A 24,485-nucleotide genomic window follows, 5' to 3' on the forward strand; every position below is an offset into this window, starting at 1 on the left:
ATTTTAATTGATTGGTAAAAGACAAAGATTTCACGGGATTTGTATGTTTGAGTTTCAGTTGAATTGTGGAAGATACATGTTACATTAAATATGTAAAAGATTTGAAATTTTGAGAAGATGAACAAGGGTGTTATAGCTACAGATCCACTATATATTCGCTGGTTATACATGTATAGGTCTCTAGTGTGTCTTTTATTAATGACTATATCATCTGCCTGTTATATATGTTTCTATATATTCACCTAAATCAAAATCAGTGCTGATAATAATCCCATTAAAATAACAGACATGACTTTAAATTGAACTAATATATACTAAGCTAAAAATATAGGTAATCATCATTTGGCAGAGATTAAAAGGAAAGTTCAGCTATAAGTGCTGACTGCATGTACTGCAAGCCTCTGTAAGCATGTGCCAGATATTTTCTCCCAGTTCCTTATATCTATGAAGGAGGAATCAAGAGTGGGAGGTGAGAAAAAAAAAAACAAAGTCAAATACGAAGCTGTAATGTTATCAGAGGCCATGAGCCATAACCGTGACAATATCTATCTTTCCCCTGCAGAGGTTGCGGTAACTTGATAGAAGCAATACATTGCTGGCCATATACGCACTGATGCACACAGGTACACATCAAACATCTTATATTAAGTCTGTCAGGAGGAGAGGGCAGCGAGTGAAGCAGATGGGGAAACAGACACTGCTTGACATAAACACAGTGACAGAGGAGGACTGGTGACGGATTGATGCTGACAGGAATGAGGGGAAAAAAAACATTTTTGCATTAATTCAGAAAAATTCAGACAATTTTGCAGTTGTGAATATGTGCATTTAAAAAAAGCACACAGCGCATTTGCATTGCATTGCATTTGCCATGCAGAATAAAACTGGAAGGCTCATGCTGAACCTTGCTTCTCAGTGTCTGGATGAAGGTTTTCAATTATCCACCAGCCGCACCTTCTCTCTCAGTGAATTAGCATGAGAGGAAAAACTCAAATGGATAATGAAATTCACTGTGGGTGTGCTCTATTAGAAAATAGGGCCGTGGCTGATCTTCGTGTTAGTCGTCGCTGTGTGTTTGAGTGTGACTGAAGGTGAAGGAACAAGGTGTGCCACCGAGCACTCTTGGTTAAAAATACATTTCAACGACATCAAAATTATGCCAACAGGCATCTAAGCTAAAATGTGAATAAATTGTGAAAAAATCTGAATGCTCTTTGAGGTTTGAATCAGTTTTTAGAAGTCTAAAACATCTATGTTTAGCTGAGAACAGCTAAGAGAATTAAGCAGTGTCAAAGATTAAACTCATAAGCCTTCTAATATGCTCTGCTAAATTTGCCCAGGAATGACATCACACCCTGGTTGACCCCGTTTGGGTCAGAAGTTGCAAACTCATTGGGATTTGCTATTTTTATAGTCCCTACTACCATTAGCTACTGTATAGAAGCCCTGACAATGCATTTCTCCATATCCCATGCAATATTTCCAGATACAGACTGTATAATACTATGTTCACTAATAAGAAAAACATTTTGAAGTGCACATAGATAGTATGGCAGCCACAATAAATCTGAACTTGAAGTTTGCGGTGAGTTTCCAAGTCAAAGATCAGACTTTTATGATAATTCTGTTTCTAAGTAGTAACCAAATGTTTATCAGTATCTGTTATCCCATCAAAGTACCAAACTGTAACGCTGATATTTTGCTGCTAACTTCCAGTTTTAATAAGACATACTGTATTATTTGGGCAATAAGCCACTGCTTTTTTCCCTAGCTTATACGGCTTATAAGAAGGTGCAGCTTTAATATTGATTCTTCCTAACCACCAGAGGGGGAAGTCAAAGTTGGATATGAATTAATGAAGGGCTAATTTTCATTCATATAATCATATAATTTTTCTTACATCAGATATCATCTGCTTGTAGCACCGGTGCAGCTTATATATAAACGATTCCAATAATTAAAAAAAAAATGTAGTGGGTGCAGCTTATACTGAGGTACGCTCTATAGTCTGGAAAAAATGGTATTTATTAATTTGTCCTAAATTATGATTATTGATATCTTATACCTTATCCTACAAATTCAAGTCTATGTACAACAATATTACAAAGGTATATAGGTTTTAGCACTAACTCATCTTGATGCAACAAGTGCTGCTTGCATTTCATCAATCAGTAAATGCTTCATTCTGTTTGCCATTTTTTACCTGTATTACAGTAAAGACTCTGTAGGAACTTTAAATTTTGAGCCATCTTTCCCATATATAAATAAGGCTATAATGATCCTGCAGCTTGAGCTAAATTATTTTAAACTTTTAAATTGTGTCCAAATGAATATGTGTTTAATGTAGAAAACTACAGCTGAGGAAAGATTAGTCTCAGTATTATAGAATCATAACTAGAGACTCCAGATTCTCAACAAAAACAGGGACATGGCCCCTTAATTAAGCAATATTAGTAATATATCTGGAATTTTATTTTTGAACCCCTTGAAAGTACTTTTTTCATGCAGAATTATGCAAAACACAGGAGTGCATCCAATTCCGCTTTGCAGCGAATAGATAAAAAAAGCCACCGATGGAGATTTCAGTCTTTGTCTCATCTCAAGTCTCACTTAGCATGCAAAAACAGGGAAGTCAGATTTCCCTTAGATTTACGTCCTAAAATTTCAAAACCAATTCAGAATTATTTCCTTCAGCTTGAGTCTGATTAAGTTAATTTTGTACTGAAAAACAAGACACCTTGTCCTGGGCTAGACTGTGTTTTCTTCTTCCAAGTTCTCGTACCGCATTCCGATGAAAGAGCGCCTTGGGCAGTGAACACTCACAAAACAAACAAGGTCAAGCGGTCACAGATGAAGCTTCCCTTTAGGAGATCTGAAGCAAAAACATTGTTTGGGCTATCATCTTGGCATTTACTTCAGGGCAGCCATTTTATTCCAAAAAAGCTTCCAAGTTCTTTATCCATTGCTCCACATTCAGATCAACTGAACTCGTAAATGAGATGCCAGCAGGAGCAAAAAGTCCCGCCACCTTCACAAATCGCCCCTGTGATTTCAACCCAAGCGTGCAGTTGTTCTTAGCAGTTAAAATGTAAACACCACAATCAGCATTTTAATTCGTGATTGCAAAACAAGCTGTAAGCTAATCACTGGGAAGAGATAATGAGGGAACCAAAAGAGAGAGTGAGACTGGGGAGAGAGTATGTGATTAGCTCATCCCTGGATTTCTGTTTTTCTTCTCTCACAGCTAAGGGCTTTGCATGTTAAACAAAGTGCCATGTATGCCCTGATAATCCGCTGTTATCTACAAATCTGTTGAGGGTGTTTTCTTTTCCTGTTGATTTCCCTGCCATACATTAGGCCATAGAAGATGTTAAAGCGCTGCTTGTGAGCGTTGATGCCCCAACAGCAACCTAATAATTGTAACAGTTAAGGTGATAGCCCTGAGCATGACAGGACCTTTGGTGAGACGTACATCCACAATCGACCGCTGTAATGCCTTTAACCTTTTGCTTCAGATTCATTACCAAGCTGGCATTGCTGAGAGCAAAGATTGAATGTGTGCCATTAGATATGATTACCTCATGGCAGTTCATTGTAGTCAGGAATCTAATTGTAAAGCATCGCTACATAAAGAAAAGCCCAGCCTAAGCTTTGGCAGCAAGTTAAAAGACACGCCTATAGCGCTAACCTTTCCTCGGCTGCAAGGTTGTGGAAATTAACTTGGTTTTTTACATAATAGCCACAATTATTAGAGCTAAAATTAGAAATTGGTTCCTTTAAAATGTTCAAAACTAAATATTCACTTAAGGTTTAAGTTGATTTAACTGTACACCTGTAATGGAAAAAAAAAAGAAATTAGCTTCCATTATTTAATTTCTTCTCAAGTGCAAACACAGAACAAAGGAGGCGTACAATACCTTGCTCTGGCCACCTCCTTAATAGTCTAAGGCTGCTAATACTGTTAAATGAAAAAAAGGTCTTTGCTAAGCCACCCTTGGATGTCAATTACATCATTTGAAATATCAGCAGTGCAACATTACCAACACAGCAAAAAGAAACCAAGTCCACAGAGGTCTTATGAAATCTCCATTTTCTTTTTCTTATTAATATATTTATTACTGCATGAGAGTGAGGGAATGAAGACATTCCCTGTCCAATTAACTGCAACCGAATTACAGGATATGTCCTGCTTGGTTAGATCTGTCATGATATCAAAAATGCAGGATTAAAAATACATTAATTTTCCCTCCTTTAGAGGTTACCGCAATTAGCCATTCAGTTAGAACCATGTAGAGAGGCGTTTTCCCACATCTCCCACGCAGTTTACTGTATATCTTTATCACTTTCCCTACATGCATTACCTTTCACTTCCTTTTTCTCCCAGCCCTGCAAGCAAACCCACACATGCACTTCTTTTTTTGTAATTCTGTACTCAGCAGCCGCCTCAGAACTTCCTTACTGTTGGCCCTCATCTCTGCAGAGCAGATGGCTGCTTTTCTGCACCACATGGCCAGCACTCAGGAGACGTGGGGCGCTCTTTAAGAAGAGAAAGACTTTCAATCTGCTTTAGCAACTGTAACCCCCCCCCTCTCAGCCTATCGTCACATCATCTTTTTTTCACATGGCATTAGAAGCGACTCCTCTGTCCCCAACAAACACCACCCTGTCAAACTTCCACTGCAGCAATTTGATGCCCTGCTTTTATTCGGTTGGGGTTGATACTTATGTTAATAGTTCATAGTTATATGCGTGAGTCAACACAGAAGGTCACAGTGAGAGGTTATTAAGATGCTGCGTGGATGCTCGGTCCACTGGCCATGAACTCCATCTCAAGGCTCTTCCGTTTTCCAGCTTGTTTCTCTTACATGGGGGAAAACACTCCATATGTATGGGGGACTAGATTTATTATTCATGCTGAGAGTTGGCTTGAATGTGTTATAGAGGCGGGGCTATCTGAAAGGACAGTGAGTGAAGCCAGATTGGATGGAGAGGGTACTGTACTTTTTTTAAGCGTCTTAATGATAGATCAGTTCAAACAACACTGGACTGTTTGGCCTGAGGCCTGCCATGAGAGAGTAAATTATGTAGAGGTGAGTTTGTTAAATCACCTTGGTTTTTTAAAAGGAAATATGCAGTTCATCATAGATATTCATACAACCTGAAAATGTTACCTTTTATCACATTAAAACTCCAAACTAAATTGTATTTTATTCTGATTTTTTGTGACACAGGAACAAAAAATACTGTATAATGACTGAAGAAAATAACAAAAAAGATGTAGCTATGAATTTGCCGTCAGCTTTGTAATTTATGTATAATTTGACCAGTTTCTCTGTCCCCACAGCATGATAATAAGACCAATTGTTAATGATGATTTGCAGTTAGTTTTTCACCACATGCAGAAATTTACTTGGAGAATTGAGTCTTGCCACATTCTCCAGACCTAACAAAAAGAATATTGCAGTTGTTACTGCAATCATTTCATGCTAATCCTAAAGGTTTATAGAAGGTGACAAAAAAGGCAGTCTCTGGTAATACCGAAATCTGACAACAAGTTTGCTTGATTTGTGCTTCCAAACTTGCATGTCTTGGAATTTAACCCCGCCTTTTGCCTTTTGTCAACTCACATAAAAATCTGGGACTCTAAATTTTATTTTATTTTAAATGATGGTACCTCAAACTAAAACGACTGCTTCACATAAAAGCTGAGTAACTGGTTATAGAAAATAATGTTTGATTTAAAGAGTCATATCTTACAAGAATGCCTTCCAAGGTTTGTGTTATTATGATATTGGTTTGTGCTCATATTTGTTGTGTTACAGTAGGTTTATCCAAGGCCAGGCTGCAGTCTCAGCAGAGACTCCAAGACTTCCATCTCCTCAGACACCTCCTCAAGCTCCTCCAAAGGAAGCCTAAAGCATTCTAGGGCCTGCTGAGAGACATAGTCCCTCTGGCATCTCCTGAGGCATCCCCTGGGCCTCCTCCTAGTGGGACATGCCAGGGAGACATCAATGGGGTATCTATGACAATTGTTAGAGCCATTTCAACTGGCTGCTCTCAATGTGGAGGAGAAGTGGCTGTACTTTAAGCCCCTCATGGAAGGCCAGGTTCCAAACCTTATCTCTAGGGGAGTGCCCAGTCACTCTGCAGAGGAACCTGGGGTCTGGCTCTTGGTCATGACCCAAATTGTTTTGACCATGTAGGTCTTGGCTTGAGTGGGCCAGCAGAACTACGGCATCCCTATAAAGCAGATGTAGTGCTGGTTTGTATTGCAAGTAAAACTGTTTGTTTCTCTGTTATATTAAAGATTTTAAAAAAAGTTTACATAAGTCTTCAAAGGTCAACCATTTTTGCTACTATCAACATTGATATTCAATCCCTTTCACTTTGGTATCCTAAACCAAAAAAGTAAGCTTATTAGGAAATATAAAAACTTTTGATTTGGTTTAAAAGGTTTGCTGGTACATCCATCCATCCACGTTCTGTCATGCTCATCCCTGCTGGGCTCGCAAGGAGTGCTGGTGCCTACCTCCTGCTGTCTATGGGCGAGGGTCGGGGTCCAACCTGGACAGGTCGCCAGTTCATCGCAGGGCAACACAGAGACAAACAGGACAAAACAACCATTCACACACACCCACTCACACCTGAGGAGAATTTAGAGAAGCCAGTAACCTAACAGTCAGGTTTTTGGACTCTGGGAGGCAGCTGGAGTACCCAGAGAGAACCCACACATCCTCAGGGAGAACATGCAAACTCCATGCAGAAAGATTCCAGGCCGGGAATCGAGCCATGAACCTTCTTTCTGCCAGGTGGTACTGAGCACTACCCACTGCTCCCCCTCTGCAGGAACATGCATGAGAAAAAACGACAATAAAAGGATTTCTTAGGCTTAATACGTACGATGTGGAGCATGATGTAGTCACCCAGGCGTGGGGCGCTGTCAATGCGAACAAGGATTGCATCCTTTATGGTGGTGCTAAAGCCCACAGCCAGCCGGTCCGTCCGTGTGCTTGGCCTCTCGTTATTGGGCCATGTGTAAGTGATCAGGCCTCCTCCTTTGCCAAAGATGTAGGTGGTGCCAGCTGTTGTAACAAAAGACAAAAAGATACATTAATTTTTTTGACTTTACAACACATTGCTTAGTTTTAAATCCCACAAAGAGAAATAAAGAGGACTAAAAACAGAAATATATTAAATGTGATTATTTATTTTTCAGAACTTTAATCATATTTAACCACTGCCACCTTACAGGTAGAAGTCAGCATCTCCTGAATCCACATTTGGCCTATCTAGCTCTTAAAAATAGCCCCTTTCTTGGGAATAAGAGGCAGCATGGACAGAATGGGATACGTCTCCCAACATTCATGTATTATATATGAGACCTGCAACCAAAGAACAAAGCTTGGCAAGGGAAAATAGAGAAGGGCTTGTGTAGAAGGGCTTGGAAAAGAAATCGAAGAACTTTCATTGAGCTTAATTTGATAAATGGGTCTCACTAACAGTGGGGAATGAGGAATTTGCCAACATTACTGCTTTTTCATCATGCAGATGTGTGTCAGATGCGTGCCTCAGAAATTATTAAGCTTGGCTTGAAGCCATGGAGTCTGCAGAAAGCGTTCCCACATTTCCATTTTTACCACAGCCTGGTAACATTTGATCATGTGGTTGCAGGGTTGGATTCAGTTTCAGCTTCTGAATGTTCCCTGAGGTTCGTCAGAATTTAAAAAGCTAAATCAATGAGCAGCTTAGCCATCCAACTCACGTTTAGGCAAAAATAATCAAGAGATCAAAGGTATTAGACCTAGAGCAGTTAGAGCGCAGTAGCTGAATCCGTATGGGAGGCAAAGCCAAAGTCTGAAACTGTGGGAGGGTGGAAAACATTTGGCCCACCTTGCAGGCTGACAGGGGATCACTAATGAAGCCTATGAGTCCTTGCATCAGTGTAGAAATTCATTTTTTCTGCCTCCATCAACACTCTTCTTCATCCGCATCACAGCCATTACCATTCAGTTCCTCCATGAGTCACCTGAACATCTGTTTGGCCGTGTGATGGGTGCCCAGCTGTCTCACTGTTTCCCCCAATGACAAGGCCAACAATCTGCTCCATGGTCCGTTATACCCCAGAGACTGCGAGAACATATGGATGGAAAAGACTTACGAACACAGGAGAGACGCTCTTGGCAAAATGAGCATCTCTATTCGCCTTCAGGCACTAAAACAGGTCTGCTTTGCACACAGCTCAGGTGTCCCCACTACAAACCACCAGCTATTGCTGTCTATGCAGCATTAAAAATCTTAATAAGTAAAGCCTTCCAAGAGTTAAATAGCTGCTTCTATTTATTATAAACTGTTGGTTGATTACCATTTTTCAGTTGATCATGGTTCAATTTAGAAAAATAGATATCAACAATGGAAGTTTAAGACCACAAACAGTGTTTCTTTATAGCAATATAGTTGACTGCATCTTTAACTCGGCTATGAGTATTATGCATTGTTCATTAACAAAGCTAGCATCAGATAACTAGGCATTGGATGAAGCTTAACAGGCTTGACATTAAGGGCTATGTCTATAATAATCCAGTCACTCGTAGAACTTTAGGATGATGCAGAGTCCTGAAGAGTTGCTATTAACTTGTCTCAAAAAGATAAATGTGGTAAAACTTTGCAAGATTAAAGGTTTTAATCCCTGATAAATGGCTTTAAAGAGAGCCTTGCCCCCTTAGCGTTAACAGCAAGTGGGCTTTATGTAATGAAATATTACCAAAAATGAATAATATATTTAAAGGCAAACTGGTGAAAACACTGTAATGTTATTCATAATGACCCAAAATGATGATGCAAGCACGAACTGCTACAAATGGGAGTATGAATATCCAACGAGTAAGAAATATTGAGAAAAAACATACCTCAAAGATCCAACTACATATATAAAGAGCAATGGCTCACACAGAGGAAAAGATTAAGAGAGGACACCCTAGAAAGCCACTCTGGATGCTGGAAAAGATCCCTGCAGATCTAACAAAACTAATCAGTCAGAGTTAAGCACTTGATTCCATGATTAAGGCAGACAAGATTTTGCAGAGAGGCTCCACAGGATCTTGCCTCAAAGTAATTCCTCCCAACCAGAGTAAAAGCAAAGTTCAGATTCTGATTCCCTATTTAATACGGGAAAATGCATATTAATCTACATAACCATGTTAAATTTAAAAGAGACAATTTTTCTATTTTCTTGCTTGATCAGCATAAATGATGGCCTCAAAAAATACAGGGCATAGCAAAATACAAAGAGGTATAATCAGATCTCAAGTAACCATTTATATCAATAGACACACACACACAAAAAAAATGATTGTGGAGAGAATCAGATATAATTAAATGGTATATATATATACCTCCCGAATCTTCAGAAACTTTGTCTATTACAGTACATCTCACAAACCCTCATTTTTTTCCTTCAGGGAATAATGATGATGAGCAGCAAAAATACAAGCACCCTGGGGAGCCAATTATCACATTGAGGAGATTTGCTTAGTGTTTCAAGAAGACAATGTTCACTACCAAACACACACAAACACACATATACACCCAAACAGGCCGGATGATGGAGGCACAAATCTACATGGTGATGCTCTAGTAGGAATGTGTGCAAACACGCGTACATATCTACGATGCCTTCTCATATGCAGTCACGCGAGTGGGTGATTATCAGCACAAGTGCGGAGAAGGCAGAGAACCCGAGATCGCTGGCATGAAGCGTTTTCTCCAATAACAACCTGCCGGACTTGGATTGCTCCGGATGAATTTCAGAGCGGAGAGGAAATCAACTGCATATCAATTTGTCCAGTTTTTGCCTGAAAAAACACTGAGTAAGGCTTTCTCACTGACATACGCATCAAGATTCTGAAAGCAGTGAAGGATTGTGTGCAACATTGTCGGTGTAGCAGCCAGGCTAAACAAGCAAGGTCAGGAGTCCTAGTTAAATAACCTCACTGAAACGTGAGGGCTTTTCTACTCAAGGGTAGATGTTCTGAGCACCAACATAATTACAGTTCAGCGATTTGTGGGAAGGCTAATTATGGCACGAGGGTAAGCAAAGCAGTACTTTAGTTTTGCTGGCATAACTTGCACATTAGAGCATTTAATCCCTGATGTACTGTGCAGCAGCTTGCAAAAACTATTCATAATTTTTAACTTTTTGAGATTTTGTCACATCGCAAAACCTAAACTTTCATGTTTTATGTGGAGCTTAAAGGAATAGTACACCCAAAACATGATTAGCCTTCATTTTCTACTCACCCCCATGCTGAACAACACCCTGGAGTACTTTTTTGATATCTCAAATGCATCTGGAGATCTGGGAGGCTTCTTGCTGTCTGCTGACATTCAAATAATGGAGGTCTATGGTGCCCGAGACAGAAAGGTCCATAAAAGTCCACAAAAAACGTGTCAATATTCCTCCATACTGCTCGTCCAATGTATTCCAAGTGTCCTGAGTGGGTAGCATCCAGAATTTACTCGAAACGAAGTCATTTAGAATGTTTTTAGAGCATAAACAGTGTACAGGATTTCCTGAAAGCGCGCACATGCGCGTTCACGATGCTACGGAAGCCGGCAGACCAAACCAGATGAAAGTGCGCATTCAGCGTCTGCTCTTCCAATAATGCAAGCGTAGAAGAAGAAATGTGCTGTTTACCTGTGCAAAGAAAGAAACAACGAAAGAAAAATGTCTGAGGACTTCAGTGTTGAGGAAGAGCATGAGTTCTTTGCCGAGCTGAATGCGCTGGTTTGGTCTGCCGGCTTCCGTAGCGTCGTGATCGCGCATGTGCGCGCTTTCAGGAAATCCTATACACTACTGTTTATGCTCTAAAAACATTCTAAATGACTTCATTTCGGTTAAATTCTGGATGCTACCCACTCAGGACACTTGGAATACATTGGATGAGCAGTATGGAGGAATATTGACACGTTTTTTGTGGACTTTTATGGACCTTTCTGCCTCGGGCGCCACAGACCTCCATTATTTGAATGTCAGCAGACAGCAAGAAGCCTCCCAGATCTCCAGATGCATTTGAGATATCAAAAAAGTACTCCAGAGTGTTGTTCAGCATGGGGGTGAGTAGAAAATGAAGGCTAATCATGTTTTGGGTGTACTATTCCTTTAAGTAAGAGACCCAAGAAATAAAGTGCTTAATTTTGAAGTCCAAAGAAAAGGATGCATATTTAGAATACTTTTATTTATCATAAGTAGTATTATTTAATCTGACATGTATACTGTAATAGACTTTTATTTCTAAATTAACATTTTATAAGATTAGCTTGCATTTTTGATTAGCCACCTTTACTCCGATACTCTGAACACACGATCCAGGCTACAGGATCATGCTATAGACCTCATGATTCCTGATCGGGAGGTGGTTGTGAGAGGCTGATCGCTCCTCGTTACTCCCTGTACACTACACAAAGCATGATCAGGCTGAAAGTTGACCCAATGGGAAAAAAATCAAACAGTGTAAACCCGGCTTAAGTGAATATAATCTGGAATATTTGATGAACAAACAAAGGGATGGCAGTCCCTTTGCTTTGAGGATGTTTTTCTCCAATCAGCAAAAAAAGTAGAGATGCAAGATCCATTTTTGACTATTTAGTTGTAAGGGAAAATAAACTGTAAACAATCCATTTCAATAAAAGTGATTTTCGTGCAACAAAAGCTTTAATAGAACCTACTCATGTTGCTCCAGTTTATAGATTGCCTCTTGAAAAGACTCATCTGTCATATCTTGTACAGAATACCTCTTTGGTGTTGTGGTCATTCCTGGAATGATTTCAGATGATTACTCAACGATCAATGTTTGTAAGACAGATATTTTAAATCACGCAGCAGCAGAAAATTCCCATACAGTGTCAGCATAAAAGCTTGGTGAGAGGCCAGCAGCAAGAAAATCGTCATCTAAAGGAATTAAATCTTAAATATAAAGAGAGATCTGCAAAAGGATCTGTATTTGTGGTGAATCAGAGAATGTTTTCATCTCTAAATAATAAAATTGTGTACAAGATGGTGGCCATCTAAAATGTTTTTATATAAGTTGTGCTATTTTTTTTTTTTTTGACAGTAGAAGATATGTTTTATTTTTTTTAAACAACACGGGTCAACAAATATATATATTCTATATTTTATTACGGACTCCGAAGGGAATTTTAAAAGAACACTCACAAAAAAAAATTAACCTTAAAATATTCCAGAAAACACTGGGATTGTTTTTTAAATTCAAGCTAAATGCATAAATGCATTTCCCTCCCCCCCACATGTTATGATTCATTGCATCTGCCGAATGACTCCATTTAGACCCAAACAGGCGATGGGAGACTGGGTCAAAGGCGTAGCCTCTATTTCACGGAGGTCCCCTGAGGCGTGGCAGTGCAGACAGAAGGTCAGGACACCTGTCTATGGGACAGATATGTCCTTCAGGCCACAACATGACATAAAGCAAACCAGATTAAAACTTCGAAAACGAAAAAAGAAAGGCATTTACGCATAAGCTGAAATCACAGAAGGTCACTGCTTTCAATGAGCTTAACCAGCGGGAAGAAATCTGGGAGAACCAAACAAGATGTCATAGAAGGCTTTGGAAACCCACCTTTACAGAAATATTTCACATTCATTGCGTACTGGCATCTGTATTCAGTCTCTTTCCTCTGAGCATTTAAACTTCACAAGTCTAAGATGCTACCTGTAAGACGGCAAAAGAAAAAAGAAAAAAAGAAGAAGCAGAGCAGCTGCCATGATGCGGTTGTGTTATAACTGGGTAATTGGTTGTAGTCAGACTTCAACACCATGCTGTGATAAAAGCCTCTGTTTAGATGTAGCAGACTTACAGGGAAAGACTGGGCCTGCCTGTCCTACTGTAAAAGGCTGCTAAGAGGTGGTTGTTAACTCATTTAAATCCTGAATGTAAAAGCAGAAGCTAAATCTAAACATGGGATGTGGTGTATGTGTTCCTTCATCATGTTTTAGCAGGTTTGTCTTTTACTGAAATATGCCTGTGGATGCTTCAGAAATGGGAACAGGCAAAATCCTTTGGTCTCTGTTGAAGATTTTGACAATGTAGCTCACTAACCAGAGCCCCCTTCTGTTGGGGCGTGGCCAAAGCACTCAAACGATATCTGCCAGTTGCAGACTTAATAAGTTCCCTACTGCTGTTTTACATGTCATGTCACTGGGAGGCATAAAGGGGTTAGTTCCCATCTGTTAAATGCACTATAAGAATTGAATGGGGAAAAAATGGCAGAAAACTGATGTGAGCCTTTCACTAAACTTTAATTCTGTCAGATTTGTAGAGATCCGTTGAATTATAAATTAAAGGACCATTACACTGTTTAAACAAAGTCCAATTTGAGTTCTGTGGACAGCCATAATGGGCTAACCCAAATGGGGATTATTAGTTATGCTGAAAAAAATACAATTAAAATTCCTATAAATCTCATTTATTTTTCTCTCACGAAACGTTTTAGTTAAACCTGTTAGGCTACTCGTTTGCATGAATTAGCAAATCAGTTAATAACATGTCAGTAACTTAAAGGCATTTATATGGATGCGTTCTGAGACAGAGGATAAGATTAAGGTTGGAAGGAGATTAAGGTGACTGTGAATATGGTGTTTGGTGGAGCGGGGGTTATTTAAGTGGCACATTTTAATCCACTTAGTACCACATATGTATCATTCAACCCCCCCTGCAAACCTGGGACCATTTATATCCATTTATGACCACCTTTTGATAATGCACCATGTCACAAACTCAGATCATCTAAATCTGGTTTCATGAACAAGGATTATTTTTAGTTTGGTGGCATCTACCATCACCAGATCCACATAAACATAGCGCCTTTAGGTGAAACATGAGATTTACATCAAGGATATGGCACCAACAAATGTGTGATGCCATCACGTTGGTTTGGACTGTAATTTTTAAGAATTTTTCAGATACCTTGTTGAATTTATTACAGCAAAGAATGAAAGGCGTTATTTCTTTGATGTACTGTATAGGTTTGGCAGAAGGGGGAACAACCCTTCACCAGAGGGTGAGTCTAATAAAGTAACAAGTAAGTGTATATATATGGTGTGGAAGGAAGGGTTGTCACTCATTAAAGAACTATCCATTGCCTTCAGCTACCCACTGGGTGAAGCCAAACTTATCATCTATGCACACAGCGTCTTAAAGCCATCTGAGGGGCATACACGAATCTGTGCTTCAACACTCGCATCCACAAGCGCACACGTTTTCTTTCCTTTCTGGCTTTTTTTGTGTGTGTGCTTTTATGTCTTTTCCCTTCTTATCTCTTGGGCTTTCGGCAGCTTGCACCCCAGGGGATGCAAAAAGGAAGACAAACAAGGTTTGATGTGGTCAAATTCTTGCCACCGAAAAGAGAAAAAAACATTTTTGGTCAGAAAATACATCCAGATAGCAAGATGCAAAATGTAATTTTCTCCTCAATCACGTTCAAAGAACTGTCATTACAATCCTTTCCCCCCATGCTTTGTACATGGGGATTTATTAGGCTTGCTGTCCTTCACACGAGACCAATGAAGATTCATCGACAAAAGAATCAAATTTTGAGATACTGAGCTCCGTAATCACTGGGATTTATCTTCATTTTACAAGCTTTTATCAATTCATAATTTGCATCTCCAACTGTTGCCTCCCCCCTCTGGAAAAAAGGAGAGAGGAGGACGGATGATAGTGATGTTCACTCTTGTATTTTTTTTTAGTCTGGCTTCATTTTCAATCAGTCTTCAACTGCAAATGTTTGAAGGAATCTCAATACACTTTTTAAACAATTGGACAGCATATGCATAATGTTTGCATTTATGCCCAAGTTTCCTGCACATGTAGTGACCACTTGTTCCGTCGCTCACCGGCTAAACTAAACGAAAAACAGGGAATATGATTGATGAAGGGCAGTGTGTCGTGAAGAATGGCTATGTGGAGAGAACAGCCAGTCTTGAATGATTTACGCTGTTTGTTTCTCCCGTTATAATAAGCTATAGCATTACCGCACTGTATGGGTTTACGCACCGAAAAGCAGGGGTAATGGAAGTGGCAGGAATGCTGAAACGAGAGACAGAATGGACAGAGCATGCCAAGAGAAAAGTGGAGGGTTTTTGTCTCTGGCAGCCGGAGCTGCGCTATGATGTATGTGCAAACACCGAACTGTGAAAATCATCGAGCTTGGAGATTACCACAAGGATTTGTTAGTTTTTCTTCAAGATTTGGCCAGAGGAAGATTGATCGTGTTCACTCTAATTACTTTCCACAGTGCCTTTTAAAAGTATCAACATCCCTCTGAGTGTCAGCCACAGTCTTCAGTGAATGTTATTGGAATATATTGTGATACGGGATGTCATGCATTGTTCAGTAGGGCATCGGTCTGCCAGAGACGTCTTGAGAATGAAATGTTTGCCACTCTTAGCAAATCACCTCAGGCTCAGTCAGATAAGATGGATGATGCCTTAAGACATGATCTATGTTTATTTATATAATCCACATTTTTTTGGTAATTTTATTAAATTACGCCAAGTAGGGAACCACCTTTCCTTTAGGATAAATATTTTTCATGCAGTAAGTTTTCTTTCATGGTTGTCCTGTATTTAGCTACATACCCACAGCCTGGCTCTGTGGGTATACTTCCACTATATTTGCAGGTTTATTTCAGATTTTTATTTAATGTGCTGATTTACATTATTGGAGACCTTCTGCATAAAACAAAGCCTTTTCTCCTAAGATTTAGCCGTTGTTTAAATTAAATTTACCATTGAACACAATATAATATCAACAAACTGAATAGAAAATAAGAATAAAAGAGCAAGCTTATGTAATGGATGCCGGTTATATCACCTGAAAGGTCGAACCTTCCTCACAAATGTCTGAGACTCTAGTTTTAATAGTGCCAGCCATTAGGGGGCGTGGCTAAAAATGAATAGGTACTGTTGCATTATCCCGGCAGAGTCAGACATGTCAGGTGGAATTCTAAATATCATTTTATTTGTTTATACACCTATAAAACGAAGTATTTGTGAAAGGCATGTGGATGAAACACCAAGTGAATGTGTTTTGGCCATTCCTATAAATGGATCAAAATGATCAAGGGGTTAACTTAAAAAAAACATAGATCATTATTTTACCAAGCATTCTGTTATTGTATTGATACAAATATATCAGGAAAATATATTACGGTCTTTGGATGTGATGTAATAGAAAAATACAATAAATTGTAACAAGGTATTTTCTACAATCAATGTTATTTCTGTGAACCATTAACAGGCTTGTTTGTGTATGTGTAGGTCTCAATATGGTAGAAAAGCAATATGAAGGCTTAAAGAGTGTGAAGAGGACTGCCTGCCTCGTTTTTTTTATCCTACAACATTTAGTTGGAATAATAAAACTTTATGACCCAGAGCGCTTTAAGAATCTCAATAGAGTGAAACAGAGGCACAGGCAGACTCTGCTGGTGCAGTTTGGGCAGCAAAGTGTCTCCATCAACCTAGAAAATAAAGTCCAAGCCCATGGGCTGTGGCTCCATTTACTGGAAATGAGAAGTCAAACACCACATTGTTAGTGTGTGTTAGCTAGCTTTATACAACAAGACCCAAAGTAGTTCAGGCCTCTCTGCTGCTGAAAGGCTTAGAGGTGACAGGTTTGTTAGAGTTGGTTAAAGTGTAAGGACACTTAGTGTGAAGGTGGGTAAAGGGAAACAACTAATCAACAACACAAACATGCTTAACATTTAACTTGTTACAGTTGATGTATAGCGGGGCGATTTCAACCCCTGTTGAATTTGCAAGGATGAGAAATTAACAGCATATTTATTTTAGTTTACAAACAGCTGAGGAATTGTGACTGATATTTTGCTGATGGATATTTAGTGGTCAGATGAGCATTGACTGCAGGAAATAACTTTAAAGCTCTGGTTCTCAAAATAGGTTAAAAAAGGACAACAAAGTAGGTGTGCATTAGAACATTAGAAACCCCTCTATTTATGAATTGAATGATTCAGTATAAGTGACAAAAACTTCAAATGCATGAACCGATAAATGGATGAAACAACCACAAATTCTAAAAGTGAATGTTTGGCTCTGGTGCGAAATCTTAATTAGCATCCTCCATGTTCTTTTTTTTTGCCCTTGCTTTATAAAAAAAAACTTTAACCTATGTCTGTTTGTAACATTTTTGGCAGGTCTAACACATTAATTCACTTACCCATGGTAGCTTTACTGTATCATCATTTGATAAATTGTTTTGGAAAAAGGCCAACAGACAGCCTCAGTATATGAGGGAAGGTCTGTAAAGGATTTTTATTTATTTATTTTTTTGGGTCATATTTAAAAAATTCAATAAAGCAATTTATGGAAAAGGGTTTTTACTTTTAACTTAAAATTGTATATCTTACTTTTGTTTTATTTGCACAACTATCTTTGTCAAAATAAATTATAAAGAACATGCTATTCAAATTAAAAGAAATGATAGGATATCTTTCATTGCATTCTCTTGACTTATCAGAAACCTCTTAAAGCCTTTCTAAGCAGGTTATCAGCCAAACACTACGAAAACTAACTCATTGGAAATCTTCCATCTAATCATGTACTCTCGGTTTGTGGGGCGACATTCTATTCATTAGTGAAAACCTCAATGTGTGCCGCAACTGGAAGGGAAATAAAAATCCCTCACCATCCTGTGAGTCTGCCTCAAGTTCGCCTTCTACAGAGACATGCCAAGAAAACCACCCAAAGGATTTCTGAGACACTTAAACTGACTATTTTTGAGGTGGTAAAGTAGGTTCTATGATGAGCTCGTCTTGAATAAATAAGTTTCTCCCCTTTTTTCCAAAAATGAGCCCAATTACTTTAAGAGGGAAGGGAATTTCAGCTGCTTCTACCGACCAAGCATCATAACCTCAGACTTAGATGATCTGCCTCTCATCTAAGCTGCCTAATTAGACAAATGGTACCAATGCAAAATGAGTGCTATTGCATAAACATATAAAAAAGACCTATTAAATCAAAAGCAGAGACCACCCATCCAACCAGACATGTTTCTCCCCTGACTAAATCAGAGTCCTTCCACAATCTTGACTTCATGATAGGCTCTTGCCTCAGTTAGACTAGGGACTAGTTATACTCTCCCAGCAGACCCTACTCCCCCAACACAGTCCAACAATGATGGGAAATTAGAAACAGTTAAGAAGTTCTTCATGAATGCCTTATATTTTTCAGTTAGATTTAATAAATCTATTGGATTATTATTATATCAAAGGTGGGCAAACCAAATCAAGGCTGTGGAATCGCCATTAATCCGTCACAAAATGCAATTTGGCTAAAAAGAACACTCTCTGCCAGCTCTGGGAACATTATTACCAAAAGAATACATCCACAGTAACAAACAAGTCCAAGGAGACAACACACAACACACAGATTGGGGGATTCAGCCAAAGAGTTTTTCTAATCACCCCACTTTGACAGGGAACGTACAGTACTTGACATGATGTGTTTCTGACGCTGAACAGCTTTGTCATCTGTGGTGCTTTAGACAGGGATAAGTTGGAGAACTGGAGGGGGTGGGGGTGAAAGAGAGTCACCCTTTGCAGGGGGGAGTGAAAAGAAAGGAAGGATAGAAAGAGCCGAAGTTGATTTGTGATGTTCTCAGCTTCACGGGCTAACTTTCTCAGAACAGCAGGGAAAAGGGTTCTTACTCATCTTTCAGACCTCCACAGATAAACTCAATCCCCCTCCCCCTTAATTAAGCATTTCTCTCTTCACTTCAGCTTCATGTAACACGGGGAAGACGCAAGAGAGAGTACAGAGAACACAGAGCAGCCACACGTACACAGAGCAGCAGAAGGTGAGCCATAACAACTCTCCACTCATTATCACCATCCTCAGATAGCCAGCCTCAGCCTCCTGTACCCCCTCCTGCTGCATTACTGACACTCCTCTCTGTTGTAGCAGCAATCGGACAGAGAGGAAGGGCTTTAAATGATTTTTTTCTCGGTTCTGTGGAGATGTCAGCTCCTATTCTCTCCGCTCGGAAAAAGGAAGGGAAAGAAGCAGAGGGCGGGGGTGGGGTGAGGTGGTGGTGGGGTCTTGAGGAGGATTTCTGAGGCTTGGAGAGGAGGGAAAGGAGGTAGGGGGGGCTGCAGCTGAGATCTAAACAGCACTCTCGGCTACAAAGAAGACCTGTCTACTGACTTTAATGCTGCTCGCTGCCACCAGTAGAATCTTCCGAGAGGGGAGAGCGACGCTGCTGAGAGATGAAAGGAAGGGAGCTATGAGGTAGAAAAGATGCAGAAGGAATGCAGGGTAGAAGAAGAGTTACAGAGAGAAAAAAGGAGGTCTGTGTTGGTAGAAGAAAAAAAATCAGCCTGAGATGATGGTATCATACAGAAAGAAGGGGCACTTCCACACAGGACCTCGGTAAACCCTGACCAAATCACACTCTTTTTTTTCTTATCACCATTAGCATCCACTCAGCTCCAAGGTTGTTGACATTTATGCTGCTCTCCGCATAATTAGGATGTGTGTCCCCGTCTCATCATTCATAATGCATAACACACAAAGTGTGTGAGGCTCAACACTTCAAAGGATGGCCACACCAAATCCCGCAGAGGATTACGTGGAGATCTCAAGAACGAGGGATTCCAAGATGGCTCGGGGTGGAAGCATCATTTATAATTGAATCTTTCCCAGAGGACCGCACAGCCCGCCTGGCTTTTTCTACGGCTTTGAGGAGAGCACAGAACTCAACTCGCCTTCTTTCGCTCTAACTCTCAGTCTGCTTTTGCCGCTCTACCCCTCCTCCCCCCAGAAGGCCTTCATGCACAATACAGCAACCTAAACCATGATCTTATCCCTGGGCGGCTTGGAGTCAAAGCTTACTTGGACACATTTACTCATTCTTAACTTCTTCAAACTTGCTTTTTTAAGGTTTGAGGATCGGAAAATGATCGGAAACAACAAACGCTGCAATTGAGCCCTGCATGTGCGTTATCCTCTTCAGTATGTTGAGATAATGAGTTGGGTGATGTCAGCAAATATGCCACATCTGAACAAGAAGGCACAAGGGAATTTGTCTCCTTGCTGAAATGGAGAGTTGATCCAAAGATGCAATCACAATAGAATGAAAAATCCTGCATAAGAGGAGAAGATATTGCAGAAAATGCACAGTGTAAACAGTTTTTAGGTGAGAAATATTGCACAATGAACTTGCTTTTCTATTGGAATTGATAAGATTATGTTCCAGCTGAGAAAACTGGTTTTCTGGATTCCCAATCTCGGGCGCTTGCATCCCAGGGAGTTATTTAATAATAATAAAAAAAAAAAAAACATGCCATTGCACATCGTCAGCAATTTCTGAGAGAGCCAACCTTCTTTGTTTGTATCAAGTGCACACAAATAGCAATGCAAATTCCTGCTGCTGTTATAAAGCTATTTCTTCTGGTAAAGAATATTCTGTGGTATTTGAAGCGTGTTTGCAGCAACTGCAAAAGAGCAAATGTAGATGTGAACAGAGCTTTATTTGATTTTCCATACTTACTTATGCATTCAGTTTCCTTATCCATTTTTTCTGTTTCAAGCTATGGGAACTAGAGCCCTTCCCAAAAGTCATCAGGTTAGAGGGAGAATACACTTAAGACAAAGAGACTATTTTTATTGTATTTATTTTATTAAAAATGGAATATTTGTGCAATAAGCTGCACTTCTTTCTCAATGGGATCTGTATATATTTTATTAAAAAGTTAAATTAACACAGTAACATACGGAAAACAAGGAAAATAAAAGAAGGGTGCAACGCTAACTTATGGTGACGTCATTGGTTGAAATTATTGATGATTGTTCCTTATAAACAACAGCTTTTCCGGCACAAAATCAAGTAGTACTAAAAAAGTAGATAATTTTGAGTTAATTCAGAGCTTGAAGGGGAGAAGGTTGTCCCCTGGATGGCCTAAGATTAAAATTGAATATCTTTGAAACAACAGTAGCACACATGATATATATATTTTTTGTTTTCATTTTTACAAATGATAATTTTGACTTCACAAACCCAAACTAAGGTAGCACTAAGCATTCAGTCTAATGGCTGAGTTTTTTTTCATATCGCTGGGATGTCAGCTTCACATAGGTGAATCTCCTACTATTAGATGATGCTGTCCGAGATGTAAATGCTGTGCATCTGAAATGCAGAGCGGGGAACTCCCTGTGGTACTCAGGGAAATCACCACGGACACCACATTCAGGGGGATTGCACCTTAAGGCTTCTAGAAGGCAAATGAGAATGCAGGTCTGATGGTATACAGGAGCCTGTCAATTCTGTAGCTTACAGGACAGCAATAAAACGTTTAAATCGATTAAACGTTCATTCTCTTTCGGTGGGCCATAGAGGCCACAGCAGTCAATAGGTTTCAGTCTAGGCCAAGTATTAGGGGTTTAAAAAATGAACAGGGAGCCACAAAAAGCACAAGGGAAATATGTTCTCACTTGTTTTTTACTGTTAAAAGATGAGCTGCATCATTCTGACCAAGCTACAGAGTGGTAACATAAAGAGAGATATAATAATCAAATTGGGAGCTAATGAAAGCATCAATCATCCATTCAAAATCACTAAAAGATAAAACATTTTTTATCATCTACATTCTCAATTTGTTCTTGGTCTATTAGACTATGTCCCATTTGGTTTGAAAGATCCTACCTGGGCCAGACAGTCTCACCTGGTCTGTTAACACATCACTCGTCCAAAGGACACAAAAGTGCTTTTACTTTGTGCGGAGGATAAGGAGAGCCAACCTGCCCCCACCAATCCTCACGACTTTCTATAGAAGCATGATAGAGAGCGTTCTGACCAGCTGTCTCTCTGTGTAGTATGGAGGCTGTAGTGTCTCAGACTGGAAGAACGTGAGAAGAGTTGTGAGAACAGCAGAGAGGATCATCGTGGCTCTTCTTCCCTCAAATAAGGACATTTCATCCCAGCGCTGCTTGTCCCGAGCCTGTAACACCATGACCGACCACTCACACCCCCATTATGGACTATTCTCCCTGACGCCATCTAGGAAGAAGCTTTGCAGCATTTGATGCAGGACCAGCAGGTTCTGCAACAGCTTTTACCTGCTGCCACCAGACTGTAGAACTGTTGAAACACTAATCTAGACTGCATCACACTTACATCATATTTGCACCACCAATGTGGCTGATTGTTTAATTATTATTTTTATAATCCCTTTAAATAGAACTCGATGATCTACTGCAATTTGCAGCATATTTATTTATGTTTCTCTGCACTGAAGTTTTCCATATTAATACCTTTTGCACCATGACTTTAAAATGTTTTTTTCTTTTCTCCTACATTGTCTACATTCTGATCACTGCTGCACTTTATAAATGGTAATGTTAATTTCCCTTGTGTAAGCTGCTCATTCACTGCTGTAAGCTGCATGCTTCGAAATTTTGTTTTGGTATACAAAATGACAATACAGTTTGTCTAAGTCTAAGTCATAGTCTGATAAAGCCCTAGCATCACAGGAATACTGAAACCCTCCATCTACATTAAGGTGATAACTCTACAAGAGCAAAGCAGATATCATCCCAGGGTTCCATCGCAAGCGTTAACGCCACAGATCATCCACGCCACAGATCGCCCACGCCGCACTGCCATGGTTGAGCTCAGCCACGCTAGTCAGTCAGAGTGGTTCAACTCAGAGTGGTGCAGAGTGTCTTCTAAAACACGTGGCTAGTCAATATTTCATGCTTCACGCTTCAAGTCCTCTTCAGGCACGAGGTCAGTTGCTAAAAAGCAGGTGGATGAAAACATCCCAACAACGTTACCTGTGGCCCAAGCAAATAGGGACCAGAGAACCTCCTTTCATAGGACACCATGGACCCCAAAGTGTTCCTTTTGGCGGTGTTTTATAAAGATAACAAAAGAAAAGGCACAGGCTGAAAGGCAATGTGACCAGATAAACGGTTGTACCGTCCATATAACCCCTACATTGTTCTATTGTTGTTTAAAGCCAACATGTATATACTATGACTACCATGCAATGATGATATCCTCGTCTAATCAGACTCCAGCAACTCCAAGCCTCTCTGTTCTGAAGCGCTCCCGCTGGAATAGAGAATCCGGTCATGGACGCTCATCATTTGGTGCAACCCCAGGGTCAGTCTCATCCTCAGACAGAGAAATTAACGTATACTGGCATATTGTTCGAAAGAGGTGGTATAATGGAGAAAGAGACGAGACTGAATTAATGCTGTAAAAAAAAGAGCCGACATAGAATGTAAAGCTTGACTTTTGTATCTATCCTGTTACTAGATAATAAATATGACCAAGCAATTCGATCTTGATACAATCTTTGTTCATGCAGACATCGACTTTCTGTAGGTAAGAGGAATGCCTAGATTTTTCTCCAAAACTCATTACTTGATCTCTCAAACTATATGATCTACATGTCTGCAGACTTCAATTGTTTACTAATTAGGTCGTTTTCCTTAAATGTGATTGTTTGTTAAGCTTTTTACTCAACAGTTAGTTTTTTTTTTATGGAAGATAAAGGCCCTGGGTTGTAACACAGTGGCTGAATAAAGACCAACCCCTCACTGAGAAAAAGATAGGATGGCACAACTTATTTTTCACACCATGTCAACAAACCACTGCAACAAATTGATTTTGCCTGTTGTGTTTTTTCGCCACTAGTACTGTACAGGATGTAATAGGTCGAGATGGATTGGGTGTCTGTCCGACTGGGTGACAGTGGTGCTCCATCTAGAAAACTGCCTCAGTATTAAAGTTGACTACCATAGTAATTACTTGGTATGGTGTATTAATATAAATCTTTTGTTGCATTTGGCAAAGTTAAACCTTAGTATTGCTGTTTGCGTGCTTGTGTTTTCAGGAAAATCTATCTTCTGATTAATCACCTTTCTTTCTGGGACAAAATCTAACATCATCAGCCTTACATTACAATAGATGTATATTACAGTATCGAGTACTTCCTATTTTAAAATATACATTTTCTTAATTTTCATCAGACTGTGAAATTTAAAAATTCCCATAAAACTATTGGTTACTTTATTCTGGAAGAAGTCATTTTATATGATTTAAATAGTCAATACAAAGTATTTTGAAGATAGATTTGAAGAAGCATAGTTGAGTAAGACTGGATATTATTGAGTGACATATAGTTTTCCATGACCTGCACTTTTTTTTTTCCAAAAGAGTCTCTCAAATGAAGGACGTTTAAAGTTATATTGCAAACTCGGGAGAGAATAAACTTAAATTTTCAATTTCATCCCTGTCACTTCATCCCTATTTTTATTTATCTATTTATTTATTTTCCATCAGTGGATTTCTATTGCAGGTAAATGGTATTTATAAGAAAAAGAACAGTTTGGGCTCAGATGCCCTTCTGCCTTTGAGGAATATAGATTGGAGAGCTGGACGGACAGA

General features: G+C 39.5%; 1 protein-coding gene across 19 annotated transcripts in view; it reads right to left on the bottom strand.

Moving 5' to 3' along the window:
• Nucleotides 1-24,485, bottom strand: part of nrxn3b (neurexin 3b) — a 409,294-nt gene that overhangs the window by 101,636 nt on the left and 283,173 nt on the right. For all 19 annotated transcript variants that reach the window (XM_038285086.1, XM_038285077.1, XM_038285085.1 and 16 more), the window contains one exon: nucleotides 6,901-7,082. In XM_038285086.1, coding sequence (XP_038141014.1) covers nucleotides 6,901-7,082 — 182 coding nt within the window. The remainder of the gene's footprint in view (nucleotides 1-6,900; nucleotides 7,083-24,485) is intronic.

This window comes from Cyprinodon tularosa, unplaced genomic scaffold (assembly GCF_016077235.1).
Source record: "Cyprinodon tularosa strain WSP-4 unplaced genomic scaffold, ASM1607723v1 ctg206, whole genome shotgun sequence".
Taxonomy (NCBI): domain Eukaryota; kingdom Metazoa; phylum Chordata; class Actinopteri; order Cyprinodontiformes; family Cyprinodontidae; genus Cyprinodon; species Cyprinodon tularosa.